Below are 13,451 nucleotides of genomic sequence, written 5' to 3' on the forward strand. Positions count from 1 at the left end.
TAGGTTTGGAGAAAATGTAGAATGCGTATCTTCACCGTGGCTCAAATGGATGATAATAGCATTCAAATGAAGAAGGATCTTCAGATGTTCTTATACCACCTTAGACTGAATGCTCAAGTGGAAGTTGTTGAAATGGTTTGTTATTACATATTTTTAAGGTGCAACTGGGACTAAACTTGGGAAAACAGAGTTAACTTTTTTCAAATAAAGGGATATTAGCCTAAATATAGAAACTGAAAGATTGCAGTCCCACAAAGAACAAGAAGTTAAGCATTGTTATCTTACCGTGTCACAATGCTAGGGTATGTGGTGGTCAGTTTCATGGGTTTGTCAAGTAGAGTTTGAGATGTTTTATGTGTTAATTCTAATTTATTTATGAGGACTTGCCTGTAGAGCTGGTTCATTCAGGAAGGAAAAAGCTTGAATTTTTAGCAAGCAGTGAAACGGAAGGCTGAATGTGCTTAATCTAATAAGCTATGATAAATGGTATGAGACACAATGGACTTGTCTATGTCTCCAGCTGCTGTAAGAATACCTCCCTGGAATAAGGAATCCCTAGGCTCAAATGAGAGTTGTTTTTGTCATCGCCAGCCTCAGCCAGTACTGAACAGCAGGACAGTATAGCTACAGTTTCACAAGTCAAGGTAGTGACAAAATGAATTTTGCAACTTTTTTTCCTTTTTTAAATATGGGTCATAAACTGTTTAGAAGAAGGGACAAAAGATTTACTCTGTCTGGGCACACTTTTTTTGGAAACTAAGGATGCAATTTCTAAATTAAAAGGTAAAAGGTGACTACTGTAATGTCCAGAGTAAGACTCATGTGGAAAAAAAAACCCAACCAAAATTTTCACTCACTCTGAAGTGGCATGAAGATGAGCAAACTGGTTCAAAATTTCTACCATCACTAGTTTCTAGAATCACCAGAACTTATTAAAAAGTTTATCATGCTGATCAATCATAAAACAATTTTAAGGATTGTTTTAATTACTTAGGAAAAAAATTGCTTGTGAAAAATTTACTGTTCTTTGCTTAGACTACTAAATATGAAAGTCACCTATGTTGTGGCATGTACAGTTGAAAGAACATGTGCCATGAAAAGGCTCAGAATTGGTTGAATTTTGAGCAGAAGACAGTATAGGAAGTTGTGCTTGTTTCAGCTGGGATAGGGTTAATTTTCTTCATGGTGGCTGGTATGGGGCTGTGTTTCGGATTTGTGCTGAGCACAGGGTTGGTAAGATCAAGATGTTGTTGTTATTGTGAAGCAGGGCTTACACAGAGCCAAAATCTTTTCTGCTTTTTGTATTGCCACACTGCCAAAGAAGTTGAGGGAGGTTGGGAGGAGACACAGTTGGGATGGGTGTCCCAAACTGACCAACGGGATATTCCAGACTGTATGATACTATGCTCAGTGTATAAGGTGGGGAGGAAGGGAAGAAGGGGGTAATGTTTGGAGTGATGCCATTTGTCTTCCCAGGTAACCATTATGCGTGATGGGGACCTGCCCATGGGAAGCAGTGAATTAATTTCTTGTTTTGCTTTGCTTGTGTGCACAATTTTTGCTTTTCCTATTAAACTATTTTTATCTCAACCCAGGACTTCTCTAGCTTTTATCTTCTGATTCTCTCCCAAATCCACTTGTGGGGGAGGGAGTGAGAGTCTTCATGGGCCTTGGTTGCTGGCTAGGGTTAAACCACTACAGAAATACAATTTATTATTTTCTTCTATGGGTAATATTTAATTCTGAGAATCTTTCAGAGGAGAAGAACTATGTTACAAGTCAGTGACAACACAGGTGACTGCTATAGATTTTTATGTTGCATTTTAGTTTTGAGCCAATATGAGAATATATGCCAGAATTTCTTGCTAATCGCTTTGGTTTATGAAGATTTCTCAGTGATGAAAGGTTAATGTGTTATTTGTGCTTAACAGGTACGGTTTTAAGGAAACAAGTGTACACTTGTTTGCTCAGGTGGCAGCAATGCAGACCCAGTTTAAATAAGTGCTTTCAACTCTCACTTGTGCAGTCTAGTTGGAACAGAATACTGGAAAGTCTGTTCCACGTGCCTAAAATGTAAATAAAACCACAATAATATTATTACAGTAGGATAGTTCACTGCTTGAAATTTCTGTTTGAAGATTAGGTTTTAAGAATGGGTACAGAAGTGATTGATCAATTATATACTTAGGATTACTCTAATGCTATGAATACACCCAGGACCACCACATGAATACAGGTAGGAGAGATACACTGCCTAAATGTAGTTCTTCTTAACAGTACTTCTGGTGTTTCTAATACCAATTTCTTCTGCAGTTTGAAAATGATATTTCTGCATTCACATATGAGAAGACACTTATGATGGAACAGCGATCTCAGATGCTGAAACAGATGCAGCTATCAAAGAACGAAAGAGAAAGGGAGGTAGGAACTTCAACTTCACAGGATGTTCTGTGAAAAATCTGGAAGTATTATCTTTTGGCTGTGGCTTCTAATCAGTTTCTAACTAGTCAAGAACTTCCATAACTGCATTGTGTTTCTCTACAACCAGTTTTTGCAAGGTTGAAGTTATGTGGGGAAAGAAATAATTTTTTATTTAAACAGATTTTAAGAGTTTTCCTGTTTTTGTTGAGAGCAAGTGTTGATTAGCAAAACATTTGAGCATCAGTGTGAAATACATTCAGAGCCTTTCCAAACATGGCATCAGTAGCTAAGGTTCAGGATTATGCAACTGGACTGATTATTTTTGATTGTGATTTGGTTTTAGATCACAGAATCATTTAGGTTGAAAAAGACCTTTAAGTCAAGTCCAACCACTAACCTAATGCTGCCAAGTCCACCACTAAACCATGTCCCTAAGTGCTTCATCTACATATCTACATGTTGTTTAAGTACCTCCAGGGACTGAACTTCAGCCACCTCCCTGGACAGCCCATTCAAATGATTGATAACCCTATCCATGAAGAAATTTTTCCTAATGTCCAGTCTAAGTATCCTCTGGTACTACTTAAGGCCATTTCCTCTTGTCCTGTCATCTGTTTCTGGAGAAAAAGAGACCAACCCCCACCTTACTACAACTGTCTTCCAGGTAGCTGAATAGAGCAAGAAAGTCACCCCTGAGCCTTCTTTTCTCCATGCTAGAGAACCCTGCCTCCTTCAGCCACTCCTCATATGACTTACAAATACACCATATTACACAATATAATGTAAATTTCTTCAAGTCATACTGACTTTGTTTTAGTTTCTGCATTATTTTAAATGTTTCATGAATCAACTAATTTTTTTAAACCAAAATTGGGCCAACAAACTATAATCCTATAATATCAAGATGGAAATACTATTTTTGCTGCTCCCCTATCCTTACTATTTTGCATATTGTAAGAACAAGCTTAATTCAGCTGTATTTTTATGAATATTTGTAAATTGTAAGTCCTTTCCTTTTGGCTTGTGCTTCTACCCCCTCATCTATTCTGCTAACTCCTTCAGTGTTATCAACACTTTTTAGTGATGTAGAAGATAGTGAATGCTCTGGCTTCACCATCACATAAATGATTTCCATCCCATGGCAAATAAGAGAACTCCACTGTGTTTAATTGCTCATTTGTAAAACAGCTAGATTTTTTTTCTTGTGGTTTTTCTTTTTTGGTGTTAATTGTACAAGTCTGATCAGTTTGGAATTTTTATGGGTTTTTTTCCTTTTACTTTTCTTCTCTCTACTCATTTTCCACCTCACAGGATTTTTTTAAAGTTCCTAAAGATGCCTGCTATTGTTACGGTGATGTGATGCTGTAAATGCTCTTTCTTATCCATGCCATGGTAGTTTTCTTTCAACTTGAGCCTGCCTAACATCTTTCCAGTAAAAAACCAAACTTTTCTGTACATCTTATTCAGTCTCATTGTTTCTTTACTGAACAGTAGTATCTTTCCAGTGGAGTTTGAGTGATTTATCTGTTGTGGATTTTAAAGGATTTAACTTCTACATGAATAGTAGGAGCTAGTGCTCTGTATTCTATAGCACATAAATTACAGAAGAGGTGAAAGAATTTCTTCTCAGCTCTGAACTGGTTGGAGTCTGGACTATACTTCAGAGTATTGTTTGCTTGGAAGTTTTTATTTCTTTCTGTTCCCTCCATATGATTTTCTTTCTTTATTATCCACTTTTATATGAACTTTACCATCACCATTATAGTGTCAGTTTCTTCCTTCTTATCAGGCAAGGTAAAATCTGAGACATTCAAAATACCACTGAATTTATTTCAGGGTCTGAAGTAAAACCCCTGATAATTCCAAGAACCTCTAGTACATACTGTCTTGTCCAAAAACAAAGTCACATCCATCTATTGTTTCTGATTAGGATATCTAAATCTACCTTGTTATTTTTCATTTTCATAAGAAAATGTGGTTTATTTATGTCTTCACTTCCTCTGGAACTACAAGATTAGTATATGCACTCAGTGTGCCCGGCCTATTCTTACTCTGATCATCTTTTCTTAAATTACCTTGGCCATTCTTTTCATTTTTATGCTGACCTCCAAAACATTTCTTTTATTAGTATCACTAGTTCAGATTAGCATTGCTTTCTTTTTATTATCTGTTTCCAGGCATTTAAATATAACCTGGTATTCCAGCTTTGAATAGTGAGTGTAATTTGGTTTCCAGTTACCACCAAGGTCAGTACTTTAACCTCACTTTTGTGTGTGTACACCATCAAATGAGGCTCAGGCCTTCCCAAAGAGGACAGTTTGATTTTGTACAGTGTCCATTTGCTGTTTCAGTCATAGGCATGCTTCTATCCCTGAGCAATCACCCTCCTTTCTCCTGTCAACTTTTTAAAACAGAATGAATTTGGTCTTGTCTCTGGGTTTTCATGTAGAACTGGGCATCAAGGGCTCACCACTTTTTTGGAAAACATGGTCAATTTGCTCCTATTCGGGTGTAAATGAAATATGTGCCTGCAAAACATGAGATAGGCAACTTAGGTGTAACTGGCAAGCATTTATTTATTTGACTTAGTCAATAGTGCTACAAAGGGGAAAGAAAATTTAGAGCCTCATTCACTTCCTTCTTTCCATTTTTGGTTGTTGACTTTTTCCTTTCTTAATCCTCACTATGGACTCTTGGGCAAGGCAGTGATAATGGGACCTGTGAGAAAGTAATAATCCTCTCCATCAACAAATTGTGTTGGGTTGTGCTGTTAGTTAAGATTGGCAGAGATTTGGGTGCATGCAGGTGAGGAGCACAATTACAGTTAGTGAATCGTTAGATTTTTAGGTTTTTGCAGTTGAAAAGTAGCTTTCTCATGTGCTTTAATTTTTTTCATGGTTTTGATTGTAATTGAGTGAAAAAATTCACGTGAATATATACATATATGACAGGATGTGACCCTCAAAAACTAGTGAATATTTAACCTTCCCGTAGAGACCGAAGGACTCAGTTGGCTTCATGTTTTAACAAATGTCTGTCAAGGGACTTCATAACTAACTACTAAACATTTTAAACAGAGCCTTGTAAGCTTATACCACATCTCTTGTATTAAAATGAAGAATAGTATGCTATCTACTTTTATTCTGGAGACTTTTTTTGTCATTGGTAACCTTTTTGTCCCAGATTCAGAGCATCACAGATGAGTCTCGAGGCTCAATTAGAAGAAAAAGCTACTCCAGTCAATTGTCCATTATTCAAGATGCTCAGACACTGCTGACTAATGATTATCAAGAGGAAGAGGTAGTTGGACATAGTGCTGGTCATGACTAGACATATTTTCCATTGCAACACTTCAAGTACCACTATTGCAAACTGAACTCATGAACTGAACACATGAACAACTCAATCATTCATTGTTATAGAACAGTTTTTAATATTTTTTTTCTAAATTCTCTTACCCTATATTTCTTGTCTCTAGATGATGCGTCTGTGACATGAACTATATTCTCTTTCTCACTTACTTTCCATGAAAGAAACATTTCTGAGACTGCCTGTTTTCTTGAGAGCCAGAAGCAGGATTTTACATTAATAAATTTCATGCTTTCACAAACAATTGACTTCCTTTACAGTCCTCTATTGAAGTACTGAAGATTCTCAGAGACCATATTGATATACTAGGTCTTTTAAGGAGTGCAAGCCATTTTTAATAGCAAGCCATTATTAACCCATATATGTCATTACTGCATTCTGTGTGGTGACATTGAAAGGAAATGGACTGATGTAATCAATGAGTTTAGTGTGCACTTGAAGTGTTGCTCATGTAGCCTAGTTTGTAGAAGTTCTGTATACCTTTGTATTTCCCTTTCGTCATGGAGTGAGAGAGCAACGTGTTGTGTTTAATTAATTGAATTTAGTATCAAAACAGCACTAACAAAAATGTGCTTTTGTTGTGTTTGCATTTTTGTAGACATGTGTTATAGGTCTAGAATTTCTCTTGGTCTCACTGTCTTTCCAAAATTGGCAAATTTTCTTCCACCGAAGCATGGTTGTGTTGAACTCATCTTACAGTTGTTCCTTTGAAATTTTAGTTCCTCAGATACTGCTGCATGGTATTTACAATATTGGCATGTATTTGTTAGCTTTTATAATTCTCATGATAGAACTGTATTCACAGTAACTTCTTTGTGGTCTTGACTCATCATTTAATCATCTGTGAATGCAGGAGGACCATCATACTAAGAGATATTTATGTGAACCTCAGAACCAAATTCCAGAATTTGGGAGTCCTGAAGGATAGGGACTAGGAAATAATTTAGTGAATATACTGTAGCTCAAAGGCATTTAAAACCACCTGCATTTACAGTTTGTGAACCACTAGAGGAATTCCTTTTCTGAGAATGAAATCAGTATTCTCATCTGCTTAGATTTTGTTCATGGTAGATTTTTATTGACCTGCATGAAATTCTTAATGACCAGGTATGTGGGGATGCCATGACCGTGTCTAACATGTGAATAATTGAGGTTCCCAAATGGAATAGGAGCTTCAACTCCTTATTTAACAACTCTCTGAATAGCTTTCAAAACTGTTAAATATCTTAAATAAAAAGCAAACAAACAAACAATCACAGGAAAGAAAATACCACCTCCAAACCTTAAAACTCCAAAGCACAAAAAGAATCCTCTCCCCAAATACCAATTCACTAAAAATTATTAGAGTCTAAGGTAATGTATTTGTGTTGCATTTGATATAAATAGAGACGTCTATGGACAAAATATTATGAGGGAAAGTAAGTAAATAATGTGTTAAATATTTAATCTAATTTTCCTCCAAGGAAACAAGGGGAGTGGAAAATAGAAAACACAAAATTCTTTCTATATGCATGTCTGCTTTTATATTCTTGATTTGAGTTACTACTGTTAAAAGGGAAGAGAAGGCCCCTTCATGGCTAGATTGGTTGAATTGTCAGCCGGTCCCATACTGGCATCATGAGAATCATGTCATAGTTCAGCTAAAGGCATGTGAAAAGGACAATGTTTACACCAGTATCTGAGAAAATAATGTAACTCATGAACAAAGTAGTGGCTTTTAAGTTTGTCATTGGCAAAACGTCCTGATGTTAATAAATTACTCTGGTAGAATTTAACCTCACTTTAGTTCATCCCAAAAGTAATGTTCCAGGTAAGATGAAGTTTTTCAAATATAAACAAATAAGGACATTTTTACAAGCAATTTCACTTCGTGATGAAGTCACAGTTGTCTCAGTATTTGCTCACAAAGCAAAGTGCATTTTTCTTTGGCTTCTTTGATTCTACTGCTGTAAAACTCCTTTTCAAAATTTTAATATCATGTAATTTACAAATGCTGGTTTTGGCTGAATCTTGGGATGATTATTTGTTTTGTGGCCAGGCCCAGCTGATCCATGATAAAAACACTGCCTCACGCTCTGCTCCGGCAGTTGAAGCAAGTGTGGCTGCTGCTGTGCCAGAGAAAGTGCAAATGACCTGGACTAAAGAAAAGCTTGTAGCAGAAAAGCATAAAAACAAGGATTCAAATGTGTCTGGCTTTAAAGATATTTTCAACATGAAGCCGTAAGTATGCATGTAGTATTTGGAGCTTTTCATTTCATTGTGTGTATTTTAATGTGGAGCAGGAGATCCTGTTGGTTGTTTTATCTGGGTTTTGCTTTTTTAAGACATTTTGCTTTATTTAGAATTGAACACAAAAATAATCTTTTCATGCATTTGACTTATATGACATCCTTATAAAATTAGCATGTATTTGGGTGGAATGACTATAAAAGAGTCATTCACAAGAATGTTGTGAGAGAAATTTAAATATGACAGATGTCAAGCTGTAAACTCAACTTCTCAACTTTAAGACTGTACTAGAAAGCATATATGTTAAAAAGCTTAATGATAACTTTTTCTTTCTTCCTGTGGGTGAAAAATGAGTGTATATATCTTTGTATTTTTATTGTGTTTGGCATTAGAGGGAGTACCAAAGGAGCAGATAGTTTTTCAAGATGTTTAGCTTATGTTTTTGATTTTGGATGAATGTTTTTGGGTGTGGGGGGTGTTTTGTTGGGAAGAAAGGGGGGTTGGGGTGTTGTTGTTTTTCTTTTTTTGGTTGGTTGGTTTATTTAATGGTAAATATATATGTCTTGCTATATTAAGTATTTCCTGTTTAAATATTCCTTAATGTCTTTTTCTTAAATAGATAACAGCTACTCCCTGTGTCAAACCAATGTAGTAGACACAAAAACAGTGACAGAAGGAAATCAGTTTGTTTGTTTCCTCATGTTGTGATTTTAAGCACTCACATGCCTCTTTTCTTAGTTCTGGAAGAATGTGCTTAGAAGCATAGCTTAAATTATTATTAAAATTTTCTGCACATGACCAAACCAAAACTGTGCATGTCAAGGGAAATCTTAATATCTAAATGAAACACATCTTAAATCTAGAACTTGTAGGCAATGCAGTTAGAAAGTGTATTTAAAATTAGTACCTGAAAGTCTTGAGTTGCTTCATGGATTTGCTTTGAGCTCTTTAGAAAGAGTTTGCCTTCTGCACATTCCAAAAATTATTGTGCTCCTGCTCTAGGGCATTGTCCTAGGCTGAATTATATTCTAATCATTAGGGGTTTTAAAAATTTATATCTTTGAAACATTTCTTACTACTGCTTTAGAATTGTGCAAGACATTGATTTCAGATATTATTATTTTAAGATTATTATGTGTAGTTGGGTAGAAATTGCAGTTCAAACTTGGTGTGCCTGTACAGTGTATTAATATTGTTGACTTAAAAATGTACCTGATGGCATGATTTTTTTTTCTATGCATTTGCTTCCCTTTCACATAGAGAGTGGGGAAATCTGTAAGTCTAAATTTCACTTCATTTAAACAGTATAGGCTGAGTTCTCTGGCTCTTGTGGTCTTGTACATTGTATGCATGCTTCTAAATTGTAATTTGCAATGCATGTATCATTTTGTTTCTTGTTTCATATACTGCGATTTAGCACATCACCTAAAAATATTCATCATTGTGACTTGTTAATATTCTCTTAAATATGATAAACTTTCTGTTCAAGGTAAGTCACAAAATATGTGTTATAATTTCTGTAAGAATATAAAACTTGACAGTACTTCTCTGTGCCAGCATAATACTTAGTGTTCTAATTTACAATATTAAAAAAATAATATATTTTTATTCTGTAAGAATAGCCTCCGATTATGCTTTTAACTATTTGGGCAATAGGGAATATTTGTTCACAAAGGGGACTTTGATATTTCATCAAAAGTCAGTTCTTGCCTGCCTTCTACCAACCCATCCATGGGTAGAAATAATGTAAGTTCAGACATACATTGGGTAAGACAGCACACAAAAATGGAGTAGTACATCACTTGAGTGGAAGATCACATTTGACTGCTCTGCTTTTGTTCAGAGTTCAGCATTTTCTTAATCTTACCTGCTTAACAAATTAAGCTTATTAAAATTTTGGAAGTTTACTTTGTCTACTATGTATGGTTTCAGTTCTACCAGCACTTGAAGGATAAATGATGTTAGTCAGCCACAGTTTACATTTTACACAGCACGAGCCTTTATTGCCCACTCTGTCGCAAAGTTACACCCTGCATTTTATTTTTAGTTTAACAATATTTCAGTTTCAATATTTACACATCTTAGTTATACAGTCTTGCCTCTCTTCATAGTTCTTGTTAGCTTTTCTCAAAATGCAGTTCTGCTTCTAAAAAAACAGAGCTTCAAGCGTTCCTTTGTTCCATATATAGTTTTTGTACAATTTTTTCTTAGGATAGATGGTGACCGTGGTAGAAAATCCCCCAGGAGGGACCGGTAAACTCAGTTTTAGAAACTTCATTCTCTTGTAGGGGGAAGATGGAAGGTGGCAAAGCATGAAGAAACAATTTAATTGATAGAGCTGGTTTTCACTGGCCACTGAATTTCAGGCCAAATGCCTTTTAAATATTTTTTTATTTTTATTTTTTTTCAAAATAAACCACCTACTTTTAGGCAGCAGATTTTTTGGATAAGTGGACTAAGGTAGTTAGAATATTTTGTTCACACTGTAGCATATGACTCATTTCCAGCCTTGGCTAACTTTACACAGATAGCTGTTTCTCAGGAAATGTAAGGAAATTGTTCTTTTATTTTGTTCTAAAAAAACATTAAACCACACAAGAGAGATACTAAACTAAGGACATTTTTTAAAACCTAGCAGATTTTTCTTCTTGTGCACAAATCTACAACAACCATTATATTTGCAGATGCAACAAGGAAAATATTAAGTAATGTTGATAATGTAAAGGAATAGGCTCAATTTCAGTTCACTGCTTGCTGCCTTACTGTTACAACCTGAGAAGCTAGCAATTTTTTCAAAATTCTGTGGTGTTTCTGAATTTTCTTTACTGGCTTATAGAATTCTATAATGTTTCCAAAGGAGCATGAGTAAAATCTTGTACTGTACAACATAAGTACTCTGATCTTTCCATTGCATTCCTGTCATTTCATTGTTTGGAAATTGTTGTATAAATCCAGTAACTTTTTTATACAAGTCAATAAATGGGATTCCTAATGGTTCTCGTCTGACCTTTAAAATATCTGTTGAAACCAAGGTTTTGATTCATCTTGGTAAAAAGTAGTTGACAGTTGGAAGATTAATTATGACAATTTACTTAGAACTGCTTGAATTTTAGAGTTTTAAATGTTCTTGTCAAAGATACTGCATTTTATTTATTTTGAATATGTACTATTATATGGACTAGTGTCCATGAAAATAGCTTGTTTTACATGCTTATAATTTTAAATAAATAACATATGATTCAATTGCATAAGTATTATGACAATGCTTAAAAATGTTTCTTTGCATGCCAGGAATCAGTCAAATGTGAGAAGAATGCACACTGCTGTGAAGCTCAATGGAGTAGTCCTTAATAAATCACAGAATGCTCAGCTAGTTCTCCTGAATATGCCTGGACCTCCTAAAAACAGAAAGGGGGATGAAAACTGTATCCTCTGCTGTATTGATTTAATATTTACTGAAATTGAGAATTTAATTTTTGTGATTCTGCCAGTACCTGTTGGGATAACAATTATTAAGTATGGTAAGCAAAGGTTCTGCCTTTAAGAAAATGACAGAAAGAGAGTTAAAAAATAAAAGATAAAAAAGTCTTGATAGTGGGGGGGTGTTTATTGATATCAAGGATTTCTTTGAACTAGTATTAAAATTTCCTATTCTTATTTATTTTTGTAGGTGAGTAGAGCAAAACTAGGAATTTCCCCCATATTAGGTCTCACTTCTACTTAAATAACCCAGTAACAGGACAGTAAAGGGTGACACAGAAAAACTCTAAATGAAATTGTTGAACTCTATTTTTGCGTTATATGTCAGACTATTTGAAAGATTACTAGATATTTTGTTTCTCTTCTCAACAAATTCCTTGACCAAATGGTATTTCAGACATGGAATTTCTGGAAGTTCTGACAGAAGGTCTAGATAGAGTTCTCCTAGTCCGAGGCAGCGGACGTGAAGTGATCACCATTTATTCTTAATACGTTTTCATGTGTTTTTCAATCACAGCACAACCCCACCATAAGAAAACAAAGTTTTTTGCCATAATTTGAGCAACTTCATTTTGTTCTAGTGCATTGAAAATTAGCTGCAAGCTGAATCTTCTGATGATGTGGTTTTTTTCCTAGTAAGATGTTATATTTAAATAATATTTTAAGCAGATTTATGTAGAAAAATGAATAAATGGTGGATGGCTTAGGATATTTATATGTAGCATATTCTGACACTTCTTGAGCTGTGGTAAAACAAAAAATTGTTAATGCAGTTGTATTTTTAAAGGTCTAGAAATGTGAGCAACTTTTGATTATTTTCATCTTTGTCCCGCATCTAAATAAAAGGGGAGGGGTTTTAGGAAAGGTTGTCTTTTTTTCTTACCGAAATGCTGCTATGTTGCTTCTGTTGGAGCTACAGTTGTGGTTCAGGAACCTTCCTTCAGAGATGTACACAGCCAGTCAAATTTGTCTATGATGTGAATTAAGTGTTTCCCAGAAGTTCATGATTTGCTATACCTGTTAAAAAGAACAATTCTGTATTTAAAATACTTAGGTAGCTGAAACCTCCAGGTGACAGTAAACAGACAAACTGTGTGGGTTCTTTTCCATGAGGTACTGACAGTTATCGTTATATTGTACCAATGATTAAACCAATCATGAAACATGAGAGCATCCTACTCAATGGCTATGGTGCAGAAACTCCACCTGGTTCCAAATATAATTCAACATCTGATAAACCACAGCATGGTGGTTAATGAAATGCAGTCTCTTGTTTTCAGAAATGTATATTTGGAAATGTTGTATGTATGTGCTGCTGTTTGAAATAAAATCTGCTTTTCTGAACTGAATAAGCTCCAAAGTGTTTTTAATTTGAAATTGTTGAGTAATTTAGGCTAGGTGCTTAATAGAAATTTTTTGCTTCTGTTACAGTTCTGTTCCTTCTTTATAGGCACTCTTTAGATTTGTTAAAGTTTTTTTTTTAAGACCCAAAGTGTATCAGAAGATTGTTCTGCTCTAAAAAGAATGGGTCTATTTAAACATATAAACTATTATTTTGGTTTTTCTTTTCCTTATTCCTTTATAATACAATCAAATAGTCTTTTGCTCAGACTAGAGCAGCAGTGATGCAGTGCCCAAGTCCCTAGCTTGGCTCAAGGCCAGTGTTTCTATCATAACACTCAAGGTGAAGGTAAGACAAAGCGATAAACAGCAAAAGCTGAAAGCAGCCATTACCTGTCCCTGTAGCTTGATGCACAGGAACAGAGGGAATGAAAAGGTAATCAGGTGGCCCAGTAAACTCCTGATGAGTCAAAACCACTGCTGGGATAGATCAAAAGACACTTGGAAAAGGCATGCTGCACACCAGAATGCCCCTGTATTCCACTGGGTGTGACTGCAGCTGTGTGCCTTGGGTTATAAATAGGTTTATGCATTGGCACTCCAAGGTACCT

At 35.2% G+C, this 13,451-nt stretch overlaps 1 protein-coding gene across 3 annotated transcripts in view; it reads left to right on the forward strand.

The window, feature by feature from the left end:
* LOC111923691 (solute carrier family 12 member 7) overlaps nucleotides 1-12,848 on the forward strand; it is a 62,332-nt gene extending 49,484 nt beyond the window's left edge. The window contains exons 20-25 of one of the 3 annotated variants that reach the window (XR_015274543.1): nucleotides 4-135; nucleotides 521-644; nucleotides 2,314-2,421; nucleotides 7,829-8,010; nucleotides 11,311-11,444; nucleotides 11,897-12,848. Coding sequence is in view for 2 of the 3 variants with exons in the window: in XM_086844047.1 (XP_086700173.1) it covers nucleotides 4-135; nucleotides 2,314-2,421; nucleotides 5,605-5,721; nucleotides 7,829-8,010; nucleotides 11,311-11,444; nucleotides 11,897-11,988 (765 nt within the window). In the remaining variant the exon portion in view is untranslated. Of the gene's footprint in view, nucleotides 1-3; nucleotides 136-520; nucleotides 645-2,313; nucleotides 2,422-5,604; nucleotides 5,722-7,828; nucleotides 8,011-11,310; nucleotides 11,445-11,896 lie in introns of all 3 variants that reach the window. The other 2 variants (XM_086844047.1, XM_086844031.1) reach the window with 2 other exon arrangements.
* The last annotated feature ends 603 nt before the right edge of the window (nucleotides 12,849-13,451 follow it).

Source organism: Cyanistes caeruleus, chromosome 1 (assembly GCF_971803275.1).
Source record: "Cyanistes caeruleus chromosome 1, bCyaCae1.hap1.1, whole genome shotgun sequence".
NCBI classification, from domain to species: Eukaryota; Metazoa; Chordata; class Aves; order Passeriformes; family Paridae; genus Cyanistes; species Cyanistes caeruleus.